This window comes from Eubalaena glacialis, chromosome 17 (assembly GCF_028564815.1).
Source record: "Eubalaena glacialis isolate mEubGla1 chromosome 17, mEubGla1.1.hap2.+ XY, whole genome shotgun sequence".
NCBI lineage: Eukaryota > Metazoa > Chordata > Mammalia > Artiodactyla > Balaenidae > Eubalaena > Eubalaena glacialis.
Window position 1 is genome coordinate 8,868,116 of NC_083732.1, and position 18,805 is coordinate 8,886,920.

The following is an 18,805-nucleotide window of genomic DNA, read 5'->3' on the forward strand; positions in this document are numbered from 1 at the left end:
CTGGTAGAAAATAATAACAGAAGTGATTTTTGTATTCCACCCTTGAAATAAAATTGAAAGAGAATTTAAAATATTTCTCAACCAATTGCATCACAGTATAAATAAAACCAATTCATTTTGTGTAGACATTTCAAATAACAAAAAAATAACACTGAAATAATTCTACCAATGCAATGACTGAAACACTTTTCTTATATACCACAACATAGCGAAGAAAGATGAAGAATTAAAGCGAATTAGAAAACAAATTTTATTACTTGAGTTTATAAAATAGTTGTGGGATCCAGTATTTCAAATGCTACTGGAGTCTATTATTGCCAACATTCTGCAGCAGTAATAGTTCTGGCTTTCCAATCGGCAATATTTAGAATCCTCCTGTAGTGACCCGATTTTAAATACCATACTATAATTACGAAGTTAACAGCTAGTTTTTACTCTATTCCATGATTTCATTAAATGAATCTAAGATGATGGTTCAACAGTGACAACTTATACTTTGAATTTCTTTATGTGTATGCAAAATACATACAAGAACCAAATTCAGTAAGTGACATGAAATGTTACCACATGAACACTAGATTGTATTGTTCTTTGTCAGTCATTTCTTCTGTTCAATAAATACTGAAGGACACAAATGCTTTTTTATTTTTCAAGAGTTTGCTTTTTCTTCTGGATTTCGGTAATTAATTTTGATATTTTTCCTCACATGCTTCTTCATCTATTTTAGTGAGATTTTTCAACATTGGCAAAACAGAAGGAAAGAGGACAAATATTTTACAAACTCTTTGATTGGAAGCTGAAGTCCTTAAAGACAAGCAAAGGGGGTTCATTTCAATATTAAAGAATGTTTTCTAAATAAGATAAAGAAAGCATCCTTCTTTGTCCTTCAATGGAAAAGAAAGCACAAGTGTTTTTTCTACCTGCAAATGAAATCTGGTAACCTATGTGTCATTTCTCCAGCATTTTTGTTCATATTGGCTTAAAATTCAGTGCATGAATATCATTACATTCTTATAGCTAACATTTCTAGTTAGCTTGGATTTAAAAAACACAAAATTTAATGCATTAATGTTCCACTAAATTAATGACGTGGTCATCTTTGGAATGAGTAGGCAACTGTTCTTTCCATGCAGTAGGAAATTTTAAAGCTAAACTATCAATAATAATTGCCATCTCAAAGTGAAGCTTAAATGGCAGAAGTTTCTCAAGCCAGGGAGATGTCAGAGTCTTCCAAACAATTTCAAAGAGGAAAGCAATTTTTCCATCCTACACGCAGGACAGAGATCCTGGCATTCTTGGTCTTCCACTCTGCCATCCTTCATAATTTTACAAAATTGTGATGGGAATCCTTTCAACGACCTCATCACTCACAAGGATCCACAATAGAAAACACTCTGGATTCCAGCCCTGTTTCATAGATGCAAAGAGACCAGGAGCCAGGTGTCCTAGCAGCCCCCTATCTACCTGATCCCAAGAGAAAATTTTCACTTGGAGAAATTTTACTTTTTTTTTTTCTAATGCCTAGTGGTTGACATTAAAAAAATTTACATGCGTCATTGTTATAACTCATTATAAAATGACTCCAAGTCCTTCTTCAGTGTAAAAAGTTCCTCTTAGAAAGAAATACCATTTTGACAGTATCTCCACCATTCACATAGCGAGGAGAGAAATTAAGACACCAGCTCTCAATGATGACAAAAAAGCAAAGAGACTCAATGGGTAGGGAGCAGTACGGTTCATGAGACATTGGCATAATTATGTCTTTCTCCTTTGTATTAGGAAAATAGAATCTTTTTTTCATATGAGTGCCTTTTACTAAAAATAATGAAAAGAGGGACGTCTGAGTTCACCAGGAAAGTTACGATTAAGCAGAACTAAAGCGTTTATACAGCTTGTCATTAAACTCAACAAAAAAGTAGCAGTGTGTGATGACAAAATCATCCTGCTACCCTAGAAAAATATAATTGCATAGAAAAATTACAAACTAAAGCAATCCATTCACAGTTTCTACATATACTCTCATTTACACTGATTTCGCCTATTCTAAGTGGAAAAAATATCTTTGGCCGGCAAGGTAGAAGCTATCATGGGTTCACCAGGAATACAGGCATCGGATGGGGGCTGTCATGGATGAAATACCGCAGGTATTTCCTAAAAGAATTGCAGCGAGGCATATATTCCCTTTAGTGTCATCCAACCCTCGGAGGAGGTTTAGAAGTTTTCAGGCTGCAAATCAAGGGAATTAAGGGCTGTGGTGTTTGAACGTCTATGCCCACATCCAAGGTGACTGAACCAGAAAGGCAGCCTCTCTCCAGCGTGTCCTGAGCCTGCACAAAACGCTAAATTGCAGGAAGGCTGCGTCTCTGATGGGGTGTCAGCTCGGGGTGCCACACATCCACGATGAAGATCAGCCGGAAAGACGTGGCATCCTGCCACACCTCATGCTCAAAGGAGTCATCAAAGATGAGCACCTTGCCTTCTTCCCATGTCCTGGAACAGAAAAGCATGGAAGCTTGTGATTCAGATGCCTGTGGATCAATCCACGTCTGTGTTCAGGAAGGCTCTCTCATGATAACCTGTGCAATAGGACCAGGTAAGTGAAACACAGGATGTGTTCTTTCCTTGGTGATTAAGAAAGAAGTTCAGGATTCTTACCATGAACATCAACTTTCATGCTCAGCACTGAAGGTATACAAAAGGCAGGAGACTGGTGATAAGGGTAAACTTATTCTTGGTACAAACCTAGGCAAGGCTTGTTTAGTCAGGCGAGCACTCAAAAGTGTGCCCCAGTGGCTCATTCCCAAGGTGACCTCCCAGTCAATGGCTCCATGGTATCCTCACTGGCATTTCAGAGATTGGTGTGGAAGTACAGACAGTGACTGGGTCTCAGGCATTTTGATGTCCCATAGGCATGGTGTCTGTGCATCTCCAAATGATTCTCTTTTCAACCCATTTCATTTGTTAAAGTTCCATTTTATGGAAGGGCAGATTGTTTATACTTCTAATGTTATACGCTGTGCAAGTGGGTTATCCATGGAATATTTTAAATGAATGCTGCAAAACATCCTTTAGGGCTGATAGCACTACTTCACAAGATAGCTGTATAGGAGCTAAGATCTAAATATGGTGTTAGTCTAAATAAGGCAGTCGAGAGAGTAAAATGCAGGGGGCAATCATACAATGCCTTTCAAACCCAAGGAAAGTTTATTACTTATGCTAATGTTTTCTTCTTTTTCAAATACGTATTAATTGTCAATATGGTAAATGCTAAGTTATGTTTCTGAAATGAAATTTTTACTAGGAAATTTTTTCTAGATATCAAAATTCCTCTCAAGTATTTAAAATCTTACTTCCTGGATTAGCAAATAATTAAAATTATAGGAGGAAAACGCTAGCTTGATTTCAAGTTATTGCATTATCATAAGGAAGTTTTCCTTAGGGAAATTATTTGTCTTTTTATGTTCATTACCTGGTGATTAATCAATATTAAATTAGATAATGTTACACACGGCAAGCTTTCTCAACCTTGGCAATACTGACATTTTTGCCAGGTAATTCTTTGTTTTGGGGGGGGCTGTCCTGTGCTTTGTGAGACGTTTAGCAGCATCTCTGGTCTCCGCTAGATACTAGTAGCACGCCCTTACCAACTGTAACAATCAAAAATGTCTCCTGGGCTTCCCTGGTGGCGCAGTGGTTAGGAATCCGCCTGCCAATGCAGGGGACACGGGTTCCAGCCCTGGTTCGGGAAGATCCCACATGCCGCGGGGCAACTAAGCCTGTGCGCCACAACTACTGAGCCCATGTGCCACAACTACTGAGCCTGTGCTCTAGAGCCCCCAAGCCACAACTACTGAGTCCACGAGCCACAACTACTGAAGCCTGCGCACCTAGAGCCCGTGCTCCACAACAAGAGAAGCCACTGCAATGAGAAACCCGCGCACCGCAACGAAGAGTAGCCCCCGCTCACCACAACTAGAGAAAGCCCGCGTGCAGCAACGAAGACCCAACGCAGCCAAAAAAAAAAAAAAAGTCTCCAGTCATTGCCAAATGCCCTGAGTTGGAAGGCAGTGAAGTGGGAAACAAATTTGTCCCAGACATATTAATGAATCTGACACTAAAATTTCCAAATAATTTAAAGTAACAAATATCTGCAAGTTAAAAGCTCCTTGAAGTTGGGAACCAATCCTCTATCCTGTTATGCATTCTCCCTCCAGCCCCACCTCCTGCGCTGCCTCACACACCTACCCTGATGTCTCTGTTTTAATTGAAGTATATAGTTGATTCACAATGTTGTGCAATTGTGAGTTTATTGTTTATTTTTATTTTTTGGCTGCGCCGCACAGCCTGTGGGACCTTAGCTCCCCGACTAGGGATAGGGCTCAGGCCCCCAGCAGTGGAAGCACACGGTCCTAACCGCTGGACCGCAGGGGAGGTCCCACCTACCCTAAAGTCTTGCACTCAATAAATGAGTTGCTTGGCTCTTTGATCCAATTCCTCTGAAGGGTCAGGGTCTACTGGAGTCCCATCCAAGTGTAATGAAGGACAAAAATATATAGACTCAGGGGCAAATGACAGACTATGTATTCATTACCATGCAAAGCCAAATTTGAAGAGAAAGGCAAAGTTAAGAAAAGAAAAAAATGACAAGAAAAAAGAAGCAAAATGATCCCTAGCTTATACCGTTTGGTGGTCATATCCTCGGTCTTGTTATTGGTGGGACTAAGCAATGTCAGTGACAAGCCTACAATACAGGCAGAAGACAAGGGGGGAAGGGCATGCAAAAGAAAAAAACAGTACACCATGTTCACAGCAGCCAAAAGGTGGAAGCAATGCCAGTGTCCACTGACAGATGAATGGATAAACAAATGTGGTCTATACATACAATGGAATATTCCTCAGCCTTAGAAGGAAATTCTGACAATGCTACAACATGGATGAACCCTTGGGCCATCATGCTACGTGAAATTAGCCACTCACGCAAAGACAAATACTGTATGATTCCACTTATATGCAGCACCTAGAGTAGTCAAATTCATACAGAAAATTCAAAATTACTTTGGCATCACTCCCTATGAGTAATTTGCCTTTATTTGAGAAGACTGAAAACTTCCCAGGGGGTGCAATATCAAAACTCCCTAAGAGAATCTGTGACATACACTTGGTGAGGCAATGACAAGTGATTCTCAACGTTTTTTGAGTGGTAGAGAGTCTAGAACCTACTTCAAGTACTGGAAGTAATTAAGACAACTAAATTGAACATTCTAAGTTTGCACAAAATGACATTTTTTACTAGATTATGGTAAGTATAAGAAAGCCAAAGATTTAGGAATGCTGGCTGTGAGAAAAATCTTAAACATTCCATTCATTAACTTAAATTCCTTGTAAATTGGGAAAAGCTTTTAGTGCTGGTTCATTCATGGCATACCAGTGCCTGTAAAGGTGGAACTTAAGTTAGCACTGGGTTGTGGCTTTGCAGATATTTTGGGTCAAATATGGACTAGTGTAAACCATTGATTAAACAATTTTTTAAACATAAAATCTGGGAGGTATTCCAAGGGGCTGGATTCCATTAGGGCCATAAAATTCTATTAGATTTATACTTGCCTTTCTATTTTCTTTCAGACATTTTCCCAGAAAACAGCAAAGATACTCAATTACTTATTGTAGATTCTTAAGTGTAGATACCTTCTGAATAGGTAAAAAATGATGTCTTTCAATCACTTATGAGAGCTAGAATGACTAAAAGTGCAGCCCTAATTGGGAAGGACAATAAAACTCCATCCAAGTGACGTGCAGACTAAAGTGACTTGAGTTCAACAAGAGATGTGTCACCTGTCTGGGAGAGGATGAAGGTTTTCCAGAACAAAAAGAGACAGAGCTCAAAGATGTCAAAGGTCTTACATCTCTTCTGAGTGGAAAACAAAGACACTCATTGCAATGCAAGGAAAATAGTTTTCAGGCCACTCGCTTTGAGAGCAAATCTCCACCACATACATTTAAGTTATGCTCAAATTATGACAAGGGAAGGGCCCTCTGGAGAAAAGATTTTCAGAGCAGCCTTGGAAAGAAGTCTTCCTGGAGGCGCTCACCCAGCCTTCCTCCGAGGGTTCAGAAAGGCAGGATGGCGGTGGGGAGCTGCACTCCATCCCCAGATGGCTACCTCAGCTTAATTTTAGCATTTCTTACCATTACGAGAAGAATGTCTCTCCCTGGTTTGCCAAAAGATAGAAGAATATCTGGTCACAAGATAAACCAATATTGTGTAATTCCTCAATTTCTCAGATTATTATAATTAATGATAATGGTATAATGGTGGCAGCACAAGCCTAATAAATATAATTTTGTCATAGAATTACCATCACCATTAATAATGTTAAATAATGATGCTACGTGCTTATAGAGTTTTCCACCTAAAAACTTTATAGGTTGTATCTCAGTGATCTTTGCTAAAAGGTTCTGAGGTAGACAAATGACACGGTTCTAATTTTTCAGCAAAGGAATCACATGGAAGCCAGTTCGGATGCCTGCAGTGACACCGTGATTCTGTGGAGGAAGCAGAAAGGCACTAGGCTTGCTTCATTACAGCCAAACCTCTAGCTGGAGATCACGGTCCTAGGAAACATTCTCAGCGCCTATAGCTGCTATGCTGAGGTGGCCTGTAAGGCATTTAAACAGGCTGACTGGAGTACAGAAAAGGGCCAAAGGGCTCAGGAATCAGGTTACTTTAACACAGCTCTTATTAATTCTGATCCATTGAAATCCCTCAGTTTCTGATGGCACTGGAAATCCTGGCATATCCTGGAATTGAAATGTAAAACTGCATTATTGCCACTTCCTCTTTTTTCTCTCCTCCTAATACAGAAATACACATGCACATACCTTCTTTGTCTATCATCTACCATCTATCTATCTATCTATCTATCTATCTATCTATCTATCTATCTATCCTCTATCTATCAGGATAAAGCATTTTTCTGGAAGCTAGGACACGTGTGTTCTTGTTCTGACCACTGCTAACTAGCCATGTGGCTGTGATAAGCATGTCACCTGTGGGCCTCAGTTTCCCCATTTGTGCAATGATGGAGGAGGACAAGAGGGTCTCCAAGGCTTCTTTCAGCTCTGAAATTCTCTTAATTCTCTGAGCCAGGCTGTTGGCTAGGACTTTAGTCTTCATATTGCATTTTATAGGATACATTTCACAAAGTGTCATCTGAGAAATGGGTATGGTATTTGCTATTTTGTTGGATGTCAAAATAGTAATTTCAATAAAAGATGGCTAAGTTACAAAGAAGCTCTTTTCCCAACAGGTTCTGTATACATGCACCCTAGTATCTCTCTCCACCCCTCCTGGGGGCACTCGTTCCAGCCAGGCTGCCATGGGGATTCTCTCCCCTCCAAGTGGGCCCGGGGCTTCAGCTCTGCTGTGCAGCCCCTGCGCTGCCTCTGTAACAGCTTTTGACTTCCTCCTCTTGGTCCTCGGTCAGCCAGTAGCAGAGGGCTCTGTAACATCGCTAAAAAAGCCAAAAAGGGAGGACAAAGAAAGGGAAGAGGGAGAGGAAACCTCCCGAGGCCACAAAGCTGGGATGCCTCTGGCCCCTCTCCAGGGTGGCGGCATGGGAGCAAAAGAGGAAATGGAGGGGGTGGCCATCCGCTGTGCCCTGCTGTGCCCCCCTGCCTCAACATCCCTCCCAGCCCCAGGCCTGTCAAATCACAGCCCCCCTCTGTATCTGATCCATTCCTTCACCAGTCCTGGCCCTGCACACCCTCGACTTCCCATTTCCCCCTCCTTCCCGTCTCCTTAGAGCACCCACCCCCATCCCCGCCAGAGTGCGCACTGCAGGTTCCAAGGACCACCTCCGACAGTACAGGAGTGCTTGATCTCACTCCCTGGAAGGTAAGGGGCAGAAGTCCCCATTTCTGCAGCAATCAGAGACGAGCACAATAAAAGCTCAAAAATACTGAGCATGCTTACCACATCATACTCTGTAAATACAGTTCTGAACGTATTTATACGGATCACTTTAATTCTCAAAACTATACCAAGACATACTTTTATTCTTCCCATTTTACAGATGAGGAAATTGAGGCTTAGAGAGGCCATGCAAGTTGTCTAAAGTTACACTTCATAAGAGGGGAAGCCAGGATTTGAACCCAGGTCATGAGACTTTGGTGCTCTTAATTTGCTTTCATGAAGATACAGGATGTTAAAATCTGAAGTGAAAACTCAGGATCTGTTTTCCTATAGAAACATTATTATAAAGAACAGATACATGTATATGTATAACTGAATCACTTTGCTGTACACCTGAAACTAATACAACATTGTTAACCAACTATTCTCCAACATAAAATAAAAAGTTAAAAAAACCAATAGTCACTGGTGCTAGAGCCCTATTAACAAAGTCCATGAGTTAGGAGGCTTTTAGGGGCTGGCCCAGAAACCTCCACATCATTTATTATTGCCATAGCAAAATGGATCTCAACTTTCCAAATTCTCAACCATCAGTTCAATGAACAAATGTTTGGACACAATCTGTTTTCAATGTGGGAAGTGCCGTTCCCTGTTGAGACATAGATATTTATCTGTGTGTATGAATAGCCACAGACACCCCATGCTAACCAGGACAGGGGTAAAGAAACTTTATTGGTGTTTTTAATTCTCCAAATTGCTTAAGTAAAAGAAGAAAGAGCGTGAAACGCTACTATTTAACAACAAACCTTAAGGGAAGCAACCCATCCAGTTAAAAGTGACATTTTTGGTCCCACAGTCCCAGATGGGCAGGCTTGAATGGTGGATAAGGTAATGTGGAAAGGTCACATTACAATTTGAATGGAAGATGGGTATACTTTATGAAACAGAAGATCTATGACTTCAGGGAAATGACTAAAAAAACCAAAAAACAAAAAACAACCCCCTTCCCCCAAAAAAGGCGGAAGAGGCAAAAATATTTGGTTCCAAATGATTTGGTAATTCACAGCTTCTATAACGTGATGAGAAAAAATTTAAACTGACTATCTTCTTGGACACTTTATGAAAACATAACAAATACTGTCTATGAACAATTCACGGTGGATTAAAAAAAACGGTCTCTCTTTGACTGTTAATATTTTAGCATGCCTTCCACACAATCTTCCTAATAGGAAACTTGAAAGAGTAATGAAAAAATGTATTATAAAATACTTGAGGTGTGTGGGAAAAGGTCATCATTTCTACAACCATATAAAGAGGAATTAAATGACTTATTGCCAATTCATTTCTTCAGTCTGTTGCTGACACTCATGCCAACACATGCTTTTCTGGCTGCATATAGGTCCTGTGCAACGTTTCAGGTCAGCGATTCACAGGCAATGAGGCTGGGTCTCCAGGAGAGCTGCACGGTCACCCTTCTTTCCCTTGGTATGGTTCCAGCATGTACCAGAAGCCCTCTTGGAGACTCAGAAGAAAGAATTTGTCTCTGGGATCACCCAAAGCTCACACACCTTGGCCACTCTGTGAGGATAACAATTATTCCCACTTGCCAGCGGTGGCCTATTTATCCACTGACTCAAGTTCATTCAGCTCTGACTCAAGATCGCTAATGAGCTCATTTTACTGACTGCAAAACATGGCCTGTTGAGGGGGACACAAACAAACCCCCAGAGATGGAGACTCCCCAGCAGCCTTCTCTACTTGTTACCCTGATGTCTGGAAACAAAAACCAGCATTCAAAGTGGTCACCTTATAAGTATAACATGATCCTAATCTTGTGAACAACAACAAAACTCAAAAAGCCCCCAAACCTATATGTAAGTGGGTCTATGGCATTGAGGCTAGAAGCACAAACTTTCAAGCCAACCTGTCTGGCATGGAACCTTGGTTCCAACACTGTAGTGGGCTGAATGGTGGCCCTCACCCCAGAAGTATGTCCCCCTGGAAGCTGTGGATATAACCTGATTTGGAAAAAAGGGTCTTTGCAGTTGTAATTAAGTTAAAGGGCTTGCGGTGAGATCATTCCGGGTTAGGTTGGGCCCTAAATCCAGTAAGCGCCTTTAATTATTTATTCGCTTATTTTTTTGGCCATGCCCCCAGCACGTAGGATCTTAGTTCCCCGACCAGGGATGGAACCCGTGCCCCCAGCATTGGAAGTGCGGAGTCTCAACCACCGGACCGCCAGGGAGGTCCTCAGTAAGCACCTCTGGAAAAGAAGACAAGGGCAGAAGACGGAGGGAGAAGGTGACATGATGACAGGGGCAGAGATTGCAGTGATGCGCCTACGAGCCAGGATGCAGCAAGGAGAGCCCGCGGCCCCCGGAAGCCAGGAGAGAGTCAGGGGACAGGGATTCCCCCTCAGAGCCTCCAGAAGGAACCAACCCTGACCATACCTTGATTTCAGACTTCTGGCCTCCAAAATGGTGAGAGAGTAAATTTCTGTTGTTTTAAGTCATCCAGGTTGTGTTAATTTGTTACGGCAGCCCTAGGACCCTGGTACAAATATCGACACTTGCTGAGTGACCCTGGGGAAGTTACTCAGCCTATTTATACATCAGTCTCCTCAGCTGAAAAGTAGAGATTTTAATAATCCCAGTTACGTGGGGCTGTTGTGAAGGTATGCAGAGTGCTTAGAACCATGCTTGACACATAGTAAGCAGAATTATATTCTCACTACACGCTTCCTCATCATGAATATACATTATATAGGCCCTGAGAAGCGTCTGAGCAATATCTCTGAGTACCGAAATCAAAAATAATATTTACTTTCTTTATCGTGCTTCTCTGTGTTTCACAAATTATGTAGCAGGGACGTGCATCAGTTTTGTCATCGGAAAGCATTTATTCATTTTAAATGATCATTTTACTTATTGAGATAGACAGCTGCATACCTGCAAGCTCATCTTCAGATAAAAAGAGCCGTGCTATCGTTTGCAGTGATGGAATCTTTAACCAAGACGCACGCCCGCTAGCAGGAATCGCAGTGTGATGATTAATACCTGAGAACTACAAGGCACAAATTGCTACTCCTTCAAAAGTCGAGAAGCTCTGAAAAATTGCTTCCCCTTGCCTATAACAAGGAAGCCTGATTTCCTGGTATGTGTGCTTCTGTTTCCACACTAATAGTGCTTCCATAATAACAGCGTGAAACTTCCCAGATTTCATATTACATGTGATTTCATATTACATACAGATTTCATATTCTGTCCTCAGAGTTTATAAACTGACTCTACTATTCAGTCAGTTTATAAACTGACTCTACTACTCTCTAGCTATTTTCACTAGAAGCATTGCACAGTGCTTTAATTTCATTGACCCATTTCTCTCATGAAAAACACTCTTTTTGTAATGAAATACTTAGCCTGACCCAGCCACCCTGGAGTTAAGGATTATGAAGGATGAGAATGTAATGCAACATAAAACAAGTACCATAGAAGGGACATGGAGAAGGATGCTGACCAGCAATGAGGAGGGGGAGAAAGGGCACTGATGCCTCAAAGCTCCCTGGGGACGAGACAGCGTGAAACAAACCATCCTCCGCAAAACCGCCGCCCTGGCCCAGCGAGAGGCGGGGTGTTGGCAAGTGCTTTTTAATAGTCACTGTGAATTTGTAAACTATACCATCTGCAAAGTATTGTTATCAGCAGCTACTTACTGCCACCTGAAGGAGGCTGGCTTTTAGCCCAGTGGGAATGGAGGGGCTGCCCAGTCAATGTTCTTATTCAAGATCACCCTACAAGTGAGTCTCAGGACTGGGCTTATAACCCTTCCCTACTGCTGGTGGGTGCAGACAGTTACCCTAACCACATTCCCAGCTTCAGTTTAAGATCCTAAGTTAGTATACTTAAATTAGGTCTGAAGCTCTTCTCCATCTTCACGGCCCCTGTGATTCTTATTTGATCTCCAAGGAGTTGACCTCATCAAACTCTGCCTTCCCCAGCACACTCCCACCTCCTCTCTGTTTTCCCTGGGTCCCCTGCCCCTCTCCCCTTTGGCAGAGAGACCCTGTAGACCCGAACGGAGCTCACCAAGGCTTGGTGAGATCCCTTCCATCTTGGAAGAAACTTCGCCCTGTCTGGCCATCACTGATTCCTCCTCCTGGTTCTTCCAACTCTGCCCTCTGCTGCCCCAGCTCCTTCTTGGCTCTCTTTTCTTTTTCTGCCTCCAAAATGTCGATGTGGCCATGGACTCTCAAGTTTCCTCTAGAGCCTCCCGATAAGCCTGCTTCTAAAACCTTTATGTCTAGACTTGACTTCTCCCCTGAGCTCCAGACCTCACTATCCAGCGGACCCCTGGATATTTCCACTCCTGTGTTCCAACAGCAACTTAAACAAATAATATGAAGACCGGACTCATGATCTGTTCCCCTAACCTGCCTCATGCCTCCCAAGCTCTCAGCATTTGCTAAAGCATCAACACCCCCCTACTGACCAAAATGGAAACTGCCGCATCATCACGGACACCCCTCCCTTGCCTCACACACTCGAGATCCACTTGAGTCAATCTTCATCACATCTCCTGCCTCTGTTCTTTACTCTCCCTTTCTTTCCAGGATCCCAATCCCTGCTCTTCTGGGGTGGGCTACTGTGGCAGTCTGTTAACTGTTCTTCCCAAACGCCCCATCGGACACACCCAGGGTTTCCAGAACGCCTTCCTAAAAGAGATCTGATCCCACTAGTTTGTATTCAAAGCCTTCCATGATTTAGCTTCCAATCCACTCTCTCACTTTCCAACCTTATTCCGTATGTTAAAGTAGCGAAACAAGGAGGCCATTAGACGGAGGTGTTCTAATGCCTTGGTAGCCTCGTAGCAAAGCAAAACCTACACCAGAGTCAATTCACTGGAATCTGAGAAAGTGAAACTTAAGAACAACCAATCACAAATAGCCAGCAGCCTTTCCCAAATAAGGCAACCACTTACACTATAACCAGTCAAATAATTTCCTTGCTTTGCTTCAGCATCTTCTCTATAAAAACCTGGCCCCCAGCTCCTGCCGGTGGAGCGCTCCTAACCACCTTTGGTTTGGTGCTGCCTGATTCGAATCATATATGTTCACATACATTCTGGAAAAATTTCCCAGAATTTAAAGGTCAGTTTACCTCGTAACAGTATCCCACACTCTTGGTTGCTGAAAGCACTCAATATTCCTCACACGTGGCTTGTAATTTTTGGCTTCCGTGCCTATGCTGATGCTGTTCTCTCAGCCTCGAGTGCCCCTCTCTTCCAGCTTTTAATGTCCAAATCCTTCCTGTCTTTAAAAGCCACCACTGTCAAGGTTCCCAATTCTCAGCGGCAAATGAGCTGCCTGCCCACTGACCACCTGCAGCACCCTTGCCTGAGCCTCTCTTATGACTCACGACTTTCGAGCTGTGTTTTCTCCCTGACTGGACACCTCTGGTGGGGGAAGACCCCCGTGTGAGTCATCTCAGAATCCCTCACGGCTCGGTGGGCTGCTGCCCCAGGCCCGGGGCAGGCAGGTGTCTGCCAATAACCAAACGAACGAGCGGTACACTCCCGAACACCCCTCCAGCAGACCTCCGCCAAGGGCCGTGATAAATGTGTGAGAAGGCAACTCGGTTTCTGCCCTCCAGGCACTTACAGCTCAGTCCCAGAGATTAGACTAATATATACCAATTAATAAAAAGCAATGGAAATAAAGAGCGGGATCACTGAGAATATACCCTGTAGACACTCTAAGAAGGCAAAGGAGAGGTTCCTTTTCAGGAACAAAATTGGATCTTAGTAACAGGTTTATTTTGGATGGGTGAAAAGGCGGGCATTCCAGGGGAAGAGAGTAATATGATCAGGACAGGCAAAGGCATCAAAAGAAGTTGCCCTAACATTCACCATGTCCCTTCTCAGGCCGGTACCCGGGCTAAGTGCCTTGTAGGCATTATTTCGTTTAATCTGGACAACAATCCTGCAAAGCAGACAGCAACATGGCCGATTTTATAAGTAAGCAGGCTGAGGCTGCAGGGGATTAAGGGACTGGCCAAAGTTACACAGGATTAGTTGGCACAGCTGGGATTTGAAAAGGCAGCCACGTCCACCGCACCATGCTGTGTCCTCTAGAGCAAGACATATAAATATCACAGGGTGTTTTCTTCAGGAAGGAGACTCTTTGTATTGATGCATAGTTCAAGGTGTAAAGCAATAAACACAATGTGTAATATGTGTAGGGTTTAGTACAAGTTAGCTGACTGAATGCAAGTCTGTCCATCTAGAAAGAGAAGCAAGAAGGCTCATCAAGCAGACAAGAAGGCTCTGGGGAGAAATGATTAAGGAGGGCAGCCCTAGAATTGGGGAGTATCTCCAGACCAACGGAAAGCACAGAGATGGGACACGGACTAAGAAGTTGGATTAATACCATCCACTCCAGTCTACTTCAGTTACAAAGAAAGAGAAATAATCCAACTGAGCATAGCTTTGTCATAACGAACATCCATCCTCGGAGGTTATGAGTAAGAGAGAAAGTGATGGGAGGAAACATACTTGGTCTCGTTGGCACATCGGATCTTGCAGCCTTCCTTGGGAATCACCAAGCCCAGGTGCATTCGGAGCCTGCAGTTCGTGGGTCCCGTGTGCGGCCACACGTGGGTTCCCGGGTGCATGACGGAATATTTGATCTGCACAGAAAATGTACCACCCTGCTCATCCATTTATCAAGGTGTGGGAGAACTGCTAAAAGTACAAAATTACTGTCAATTTAGATTAGTGCCTTTGCAGTACTCAGAATTTATATTCTCATCTTATTTCTTTGTGAAGGAACTACAAATAAGGACTCCCATTTTCCACAAAGCTATAAACACTGAACATTTTCCACCCTCAATGCTGCCGTCGAGGGCATGAAACTATGTTTTATTAAAAAGCAAGTGAAAAAAGAGGCATTCAGTGGGTCAATGATGTTTTGTAAACATCAGCATTCCCATTTATTCCCCTAATAACTGACTGTGTTCTTCCCAGCACAGAAAACACTCTTGGTACCTGTCCTCTTCTGCATCCTGTCGTCTCGGGGAATTTATCTAGTAAAGAACAGGTTTTAGGAGCTCCTTTACAGGCATTTTCATTTTTTCTTCCTAGAACAATAAATGATAAAACCACTGTTAGAAACAAATCACAGTAAAGCTTTAACTCATCCCGTTTTGACCACATACAATCTATATTGTCCTCCTCACTGTAAGAATGAGAAGGCCGAGTAAACACAAGAAGACATAGTGTCCTGTTCCAATAAACCGTGACTGGCACAGAAAGGACCAGAGCTCTCCACTCAGCCTTGGACTTCCGTATTTGACTAAGGATGTCTAACGGACAAGGCATGTGTTGAATACTTATTTTTCCCCCTGTGGCAGGCAGAATAATGGCTCCCTCCCAAAGACGACCACATCCTAAGTCCAGGAACTCGTGAATATGCTATGTGACGTGGCAAGGGGAAATTAAGGTTGCAGGTGACGTGGAGATTACTCATCAGCTGACCTTTAAAGAAGGAGATTATCGTGGATGAACTGGATGGGCCCAGTGTAATCACAGGGTCTAAATGTAGAAGAGGGAGTCAGTGCCAGAGTGATACAGAATGAGAAAGACTTGACTGCCTATTGCGGGCTCCAAAGACGGAAGGGGACCACAAGCCAAGGAATGTGGGCAGCCTCTAAAATGAATGCAGCCTTGATGACACTTTAACTTTAGCTCAGTGAGACCCAGAACTGTAAAGGTAAAACATCTGAGTTATCTTAAGCCACGACATTTATGGTCATTGTTATAGCAACCACAGTAAACTAATCCAACACCTGGCCCCCAAGGAAGGAAAACAGCTTATGTTACAGCTCTGACCTAAACGTGCGTTTTCTAGGACTATATTCTAATAACCTACACATTAGTTTTCATTGAAATTTCATGTATTTTCCAATGTACATCTCATCCTTTACATGCTGATAAGAATAGGATCTCAGTGGAGAGGGGAGGAGGTCTCTGAGAGATGGGGGTTTCTCTGAGGGACTCGTCAAGAACACAGATTTTGGGACATAGTCTAAAGCACCCTGGACTATGCAAATTCCTTCACCATTGACAAAATCACTGTTTCTGAAGAAAGATGTGCTCAGGAAGGTACAGCATCATTTGCTCTCACGGAGGAGGAAAACAATGGTTTTTTTTTAAAAGGTAGAGACATTGTAATTCCCTGTTCAGGATTCCTACAAGGTACTGATACATCTAAAGCTGAGTTCAACTTTATTTAATTAATGTTAGTTGTGTCCGAAGATAATCATATACTGAGAATAACATGAGAGTTAACAAGGAATGTGTCTTAACGGCAGTCTCCTCAATCAAATGGACCTCGATATTTTAGAAAACAACTTCTATATTTGTTTTTCCTAAGTAATCTGTCTCTTGAGTAAAACGTTAGTTGCTGTTTTTAGTTACGAATTGAATATGAGTTTAATGATAATGTCAGTGTGAACCAATAGATTCTTGTATACGACATCATAAAGAATGTTCAAGCCCTAGCTTCCCATGCCGTCCGAAATGCAGGATCTGGGGATGACCAGTTGTGGGTTCTGTGCGTTCAGGCAGCAGCTAAGTGAAGCCTGGGGCCTTGAGGAGCAACCAGAGGTGTCTGGATTTCCCACGGGCACAGTGGTGAGGGCTGAGCACGTGGCACTTGGAGAACACGTGTGCCTCACCCGAATGATAGCTAATAAATGGGGAACCTAACAGATTGGGTCACTAGGATTGCCACTTGGTGAGGAGTGAATTAGAGAAATCTCTAGCCATTTAGACACATAAATCTTTTCTAGTCTGGAAACACAGATTCTCTGTAGGGGAATCTTGTCATTCGTGGACTGCCGTTGGTAGTTTTAACTATTCACATGTGATCGGGAGGGTTTAGGAACGCAACCCACTTCCATGGTGCTCAGCATGTGCCAGGGACCACTCACCTGATGCCTACAACACCAGGGAGGGAGACGCTATTAGAATCGTGTTTTATAGAAGAGGAAGCAAGGCACGGAGAGGTCACACGGTAAGTGGCAGAGCGGGAATTCCAGTCCAACTGGACCCAGAGTCCATGTTCTTAATGGCGACCTAAGGATGTCTCCATTACTGTTACATAATGTATGCTTATTATGTAATAAAAACTAGTATCGCTATCATTTATCTGTATGTCAGACCTTTGCTCACTGATCCTGGTAACAACCCCATACTCGAGGCACTATCTTCATCGTCATTTTTCAGCTGAGGAATCTGAGGCTCAGAGAGTCAGGAACAAGCCCACATCACACACTCACAAGTGGTGCAGCCAGGACCCCAACTCGGGATCCTCAGTCTCCAAAGGCTATGCTTTAAAGCATGATTTGCACTTTGTTGCGTCTTGGATTTGAACATAACTGTGCAGAACAAACCATTCCGCGGAGGAGAAAACTGCCCAGCAGCTGAACTCAGTGTGGTTTTGTTTTTAATTTATTATTTCTCACACAGTTTAAAGTAACTTTCAAGAAGTGATAAACTTTGTTTCTTTGGGAAAAATAGCCCCAGAAAGAGATCTAACTGCCAATGCAAATCTGAAAGAATCAACTGAATATTTCATCTACATGTGAAGAATACACTTTATGAGGGATATTCATGGAGGTGAGATTTTTAAAGGTTCTGGGTTGTATCTCTCTGAAGTTTCAAGGCTTTACTGCTGGGATGACAATAGGTTCATCTTGCATGACAGCTCTGATCAGCTGACAGTGGCTACCTAGAACACTGTGTTGAGCAGGATTCAGAGGTTCACCTTGAGCTCATCCAGAAGGGCTACTGGGATGGGTTAGCACCATCTCCCATGGGCTCTGGAAGAAAGAACGACTGTGCATCTGTGGCGTATTTGTTAACACTATGTTTTAGCGTTCATTGTTATAACAATAAACGAGCAAAACAGATGTTCTGTAACATTCACACAGCAATTTGAAAACATCTGTGGGGAAAAATTAGTTATGTATATTTGTTGATTCGGTCTTTTTTTTTTTCTCCAACTCAGAAACGTTGATCATTTAAAAAGGAATAAATATACTTCAGAAATGATTGGGTTACTTAGAGAACGTCCGTGATTCCCACTTACATATGGATAGAAATGAAGCTTGCAGCCACAGCTTCAAGGCCTTCAAGAATCCAGCAGCATCCTTTCCTAACTAGGCTAGACAACCTCTAAGTCTTCACAAGTCAGATCCTCACGGGCCTCTTGTCTGAACCTGAGCTCTCAGTGTGGCTAAGAAACGACCCTGCCACCTCCCTCCCCTCATCTTCCTGACCCCTCCTGCTGCAGGATTCCCTCCCCTCTGTCTCCAGGCCAACAGGGCATCTGCCTTCAGGGGTGCCACCCTGCTTCTATGCAAGCTACAATACTAGCTGCCTTCAAAATTCTTTAAACTGTGAAATTTGTTTCCAGAAAACAGTTACTGGGTTCCTCCCAGAAGCCTGGAACCACAAACAAAAGACCACAAAGAACCTTAATAAAACTTCTTAAAAGAGCAACTATGGGAGTTGTATTATTTTATGATCATAAAATAAAACTAGAAATTAATTTCTATTTAATTGACTGCAACTAACTGGAAAACAGATACTTATAAAACACATACACACACTTCTAAATTATTTTGAATCAAAATGGAAATTGAGATAAAATGAAGTCTTTTCTGGAGGGAATAATACAAGTGAAAATATAAATTATAGCTTAAGGAATGTATCCAAAGCTAAATCCAGAGATCAGTCCATAGCCTTAAATGCTTTTATTAATGAAGAGGAAAGAATGAAAATAAATTTACTAAGAAGTTCTGATTGAAAAGTTTTAAAAAAACGGATAAAATA

The 18,805-nt window shown here is 42.5% G+C and overlaps 1 protein-coding gene across 2 annotated transcripts in view; it reads right to left on the reverse strand.

Annotated features, from left to right (window-relative positions):
- Positions 1-236: 236 nt before the first annotated feature.
- ASPH (aspartate beta-hydroxylase) overlaps positions 237-18,805 on the reverse strand; it is a 227,733-nt gene continuing 209,164 nt past the window's right edge. For both annotated transcript variants that reach the window (XM_061171943.1, XM_061171942.1), the window contains 3 exons: positions 14,954-15,045; positions 14,462-14,595; positions 237-2,490 (listed from right to left, as the gene is read on the reverse strand). In XM_061171943.1, coding sequence (XP_061027926.1) covers positions 2,340-2,490; positions 14,462-14,595; positions 14,954-15,045 — 377 coding nt within the window. In that variant the 3' untranslated portion in view covers positions 237-2,339. The remainder of the gene's footprint in view (positions 2,491-14,461; positions 14,596-14,953; positions 15,046-18,805) is intronic.